General features: G+C 58.3%; 1 protein-coding gene across 1 annotated transcript in view; it reads left to right on the forward strand.

Moving 5' to 3' along the window:
- LOC114072499 (guanylate-binding protein 6-like) overlaps positions 1-5,009 on the forward strand; it is an 8,752-nt gene that overhangs the window by 2,348 nt on the left and 1,395 nt on the right. Inside the window, exons 4-9 of the mRNA XM_027910383.1 lie at positions 158-355; positions 2,923-3,200; positions 3,959-4,153; positions 4,246-4,312; positions 4,653-4,731; positions 4,838-4,844. Coding sequence (XP_027766184.1) covers positions 158-355; positions 2,923-3,200; positions 3,959-4,153; positions 4,246-4,312; positions 4,653-4,731; positions 4,838-4,844 — 824 coding nt within the window. The remainder of the gene's footprint in view (positions 1-157; positions 356-2,922; positions 3,201-3,958; positions 4,154-4,245; positions 4,313-4,652; positions 4,732-4,837; positions 4,845-5,009) is intronic.

Here is a 5,009-nt window from a genome sequence, read left to right on the forward strand (position 1 = left end):
GATGTCCAGGTGAGGGCACAGGTGAGGAATGTCCAGGTGAGGGATGTCCAGGTGAGGAATGTCCAGGTGAGGGCACAGGTGAGGGATGTCCAGGTGCGACCCCGCCCCAGGTGACGCCCCGTGGTCTCCCCCCACCCCACCCCACCCCACCCCGCAGGTACCAACACCCGGGCCCAGCGGCACAACCTGCCCCGGGAGTGCATCCGGCAGTTCTTCCCGGAGCGCCGGTGCTTCCTGATCCAGGGGCACCCGGAGGAGACCCCGGCCGGGCTGCAGGAGCAGAAGTTCCTCACGTTCCTCCGGGAGGAGGCGCAGACGAAAACGTTGCCCGGGGGCCTCGTCGTCACCGGGGAACGTGAGTGTGTTGGGCCCAGGGATTGTTGGATTCGGGAGGGCGGAATAATCAGGAGGTTGTTGAGGTGGGAAAAGACCTCTGGGATCGTCGAGTTCAGCCGCTCGAGGGTTCTTGTGGGCCCCCCCCCCCCTCCTCCCAGTCCCAGGAGATTCCATAATTCCATGATCCCGTGATTCTGTGGCTCAGCGATCCTGGTGGGTTCCTCCCATCCGGGGGGGGTGTTCCGTGATTCCCTCGTTCCACGATCCCCTCATTCCACGATTCCGTGACTCCATTACCTTTGGGTGTCCCTTCCAGCTCAGAATATTCCATGGTCCCATCATTCCATCATTCCATCATCCTGCGGGCTCTCTCCAGCTCAGGACAGTCCTTGCCTCCGTGATCCCAGAATTCCGTGACTCAGCTATCCTGGTGTCCCTCCCAGCTGGGGGATATTCCGTGTTTCCATGATCTCACGATTCCATAATCCCTCCCAGCCCAGGAGACTCCGAGATTCCATGAGTCCATGATCCTTTGGTCCCTCCCTACCATAGATATTCCATGACTCTGAGATTCCATGGCCCTCCCAACCCAGGGGATTCCGTGATTCCATGATCCTTGGGTCCCTCCCTACCATAGACATTCCATGACTCCAAGATTCCATGATCCTTTCCTTGGGTCCCCTCCTACCATAGATATTCCATGACTCCAAGATTCCATGGCCCTCCCAACCCAGGGGATTCCGTGATTCCATGAGTCCATGATCCTTGGGTCTAGACATTCCATGACTCCAAGATTCCATGAGTCCATGATCCTTGGGTCTAGACATTCCATGACTCCAAGATTCCATGAGTCCATGATCCTTGGGTCTAGACATTCCATGACTCCAAGATTCCGTGAGTCCATGATCCTTGGGTCTAGACATTCCATGACTCCAAGATTCCGTGAGTCCATGATCCTTGGGTCCCCTCTTACCGTAGATATTCCATGACTCTGAGATTCCATGACTTTCCCAACCCAGGGGGTTCCGCGATCTCGTGATTCCATGACTCCGTGATCCTTGGGTCTCTCCCTGCCAGAGACATTCCATGACTCCAAGATTCCATGACCCTCCCAACACAGGGGATTCCGTGATTCCATGATCCTTGGGTCCCCTCCTACCATAGATATTCCATGACTCCAAGATTCCATGATCCTTTCCTTGGGTCCCTCCCTACCACAGACATTCCATGAATCCAAGATTCCATGATCCTTTCCTTGGGTCCCTCCCTACCATAGATATTCCATGACTCCCCGAGATTCCATGGCCCTGCCAACCCAGGGGATTCCGTGATTCCGTGAGTCCATGATCCTTGGGTCTAGACATTCCATGACTCCAAGATTCCATGAGTCCATGATCCTTGGGTCTAGACATTCCATGACTCCAAGATTCCATGAGTCCATGATCCTTTGGTCCCCTCCTACCATAGATATTCCATGACTCCAAGATTCCATGACCCTCCCAAACCAGGGGGTTCCACGATCTCGTGATTCCATGACTCCATGATCCTTGGGTCTAGACATTCCATGACTCCAAGATTCCATGGCCCTCCCAACCCAGGGGATTCCGTGATTCCATGATCCTTGGGTCCCTCCCTACCATAGATATTCCATGACTCCAAGATTCCATGACTCTATGATCCTTGGGTCCCTCCCTACCATAGACATTCCATGACTCCAAGATTCCATGATCCTTTCCTTGGGTCCCTCCCTACCATAGATATTCCATGACTCCCCGAGATTCCATGGCCCTCCCAACCCAGGGGATTCCGAGATTCCATGAGTCCATGATCCTTGGGTCTAGACATTCCATGACTCCAAGATTCCGTGAGTCCATGATCCTTGGGTCTAGACATTCCATGACTCCCCGAGATTCCATGAGTCCATGATCCTTGGGTTTAGACATTCCATGACTCCAAGATTCCGTGACTCCATGATCCTTGGGTCCCCTCCTACCGTAGATATTCCATGACTCCGAGATTCCATGACCCTCCCAAACCAGGGGGTTCCACGATCTCGTGATTCCATGACTCCGTGATCCTTGGGTCTACACATTCCATGACTCCAAGATTCCATGGCCCTCCCAACCCAGGGGATTCCGTGATTCCATGATCCTTGGGTCCCTCCCTACCACAGATATTCCATGACTCCAAGATTCCATGGCCCTCCCAACCCAGGGGATTCTGTGATTCCATGATCCTCGGGTCCCCTCTTACCGTAGATATTCCATGACTCCCCGAGATTCCATGACCCTCCCAACCCAGGGGGTTCTGGGATCTCGTGATTCCATGATTCCATGATCCCTGGGTCCCCTCCCTACCATAGATATTCCATGACTCCAAGATTCCATGACCCTCCCGACCCAGGGGATTCCACAATCTCCCCATCCTGTGACTCGGTCGGTGGTTCCCGCAGGTCCCTCCCGGCCCGGCAGATCCCGCCATTCCACGACCGACCCCACGACCCCCAGGGCTCGGTGACCCCTCGGTGATTGGGGGGGTCCCTCTCTCCCCTCCCTTCCCAAATCCTCTCTCTCTCTCTCCCGGCAGTTCTGGGGAGGCTGGCAGAGATCTACGTGGAGCAGATCCGGGCGGGAGCGGTGCCGTGCCTGGAGCGCGCCATCCGGGACGTGGCCCCGGCGGCCAACGCGGCGGCGGTGGCGGCGGCCCTGCAGCTCTACCGGGAGCGGACGGAGGGCCTGGAGCTGCCCGTGGACACGGTGACGGAGCTGCTGCGGCTCCACAGGCGCTGCGAGCGAGAGGCTCTGGAGCTGTTCATGGAGCGGGCTTTCCCGGATGGAATCCGCAATAGCCAGGACGAGTTCATGGTAGGTGGGATCCCACGCTGACCTGTGGGTGTTGATCTGGGAATTCCCAGTTCCCACCTTGACTCAGGATCTCAGTTAATTCCCACATCCACCTGGAGGCCCCAGTTCATGTGTCAATCCTGGGATCCCGCTTCCCACGCTGACCCAGGATGTGGCAATTAATTCCCACATCCACCTGGAGATCCCAATTCATGTGTCAGTCTTGGGATCCCGCTTCCCACGCTGACCCAGGGGTGGCAATTAATTCCCACATCCACCTGGAGACCCCAGTTCATGTGTCAATCCTGAGATCCCGCTTCCCACGCTGACTGAGGGATGGCAATTAATTCCCACATCCATCTGGAGACCCCAGTTCATGTGTCAATCCTGGGATCCCGCTTCCCACGCTGACCCAGGATGTGGCAATTAATTCCCACATCCACCTGGAGATCCCAATTCATGTGTCAATCCTGGGATCCCGCTTCCCATGCTGACCCAGGGGTGGCAATTCCCATGGTGCCCTGGAGATCCCAATTCATGTGTCAATCCTGGGATCCCGCTTCCCACGCTGACCCAGGATGTGGCAATTAATTCCCACATCCACCTGGAGACCCCAATTCCCACGACAACCTCGGAATCTCGATCTCCCTGTCAGCCCCCGGGGGGATCCCAGCTCCCACCTCAACCCGGAGGGTCTCAGTCCCCCCCCACGTTGACCCGGAGACTCCGACGTCCCGCGGGATCCCAATTCCCACTCCACGACCCCTCAATCTCCGCAGCGCCAGGTGGAGGCCCTGAGGGACAAGTTCTTCTCGAACAACGAGCGCCTGTCCCGCGCCAGGTGCGAGGAGACCCTCCAGAACCTGTCCCGGGACATGGAGACACGGAACCGGGACAGATCCCACGGCCTGCCCGGGGGATACCTGCAGGCGCTGGTGGTGAAATACTGGAACCTGCCCGGCAAGGGGTTGAAGGTGGGGACGGCTCCCAGCAGGGCAGCGGCTCCGGGACCCGTTCCATCACCCCAACACCCCCCACCCTGAGCCCCCTCCCTGCGCTCCCACAGGCGGCTGCCGTGCTGCAGGAATTCCTCAGGAGGAGGAGCATCCCGGAGCATTCCATCAGGATGTGGAGTAACATTGGGGCTGGGGCAGGGTGGGGTGGGGTGGGGAGATGTGCAGGTGTGATTTTGGGATGCTCCTGCCACACCCCTGTGCTCCCCAGGGGATCAGTACCTGCGGGGGGTGGGATGGGGGATGTGCAGGTGTGATTTTGGGATGCTCTTGCCACATCCCTGTGCTCCCCAGGGGATCAGTACCTGCGGGAGCTGGGGTGGGGGATGTCCAGGTGTGATTTTGGGATGCTCCTGCCACACCCCTGTGCTCCCCAGGGGAGCAGTACCTGCGGGAGTTGGGGTGGGAGGTGTCCAGGTGTGATTTTGGGATGGTCCTGCCACACCCCTGTGCTCCCCAGGGGATCAGTACCTGCGGGAGCTGGGGCAGAGGGTGCGCGCGGAGAAGGAGGACGAGCAGCGGCAGCGGCAGCAGGAGCAGCTCTGGAGGCGCTCGGAGCAGCAGCAGCAGCTCAAAGAGAAGCTCGAGGACTTTGAGAGGAGGCGGTTCCAGGACCATCAGCACCTGATGTCGCTCAAATCCCAGGTACGGAGCACGCGGAGCCCTCGCATGGGGAATGAGGCGTGGGCCGGGGGATCCCGGCTCTGCATCCCCCAGATCCACATCCTCTGGATCCACATCCCCCTGCTCTGCATCCCCTGGATCCACACCCCCTGCATCTACATCCCCTGCTCTGCATCCCCCAGATCCACATCCT

This window comes from Empidonax traillii, unplaced genomic scaffold, assembly GCF_003031625.1.
Source record: "Empidonax traillii isolate 1590-97213 ecotype Southwest subspecies unplaced genomic scaffold, ASM303162v1 scaffold3358:size13467, whole genome shotgun sequence".
NCBI lineage: Eukaryota > Metazoa > Chordata > Aves > Passeriformes > Tyrannidae > Empidonax > Empidonax traillii.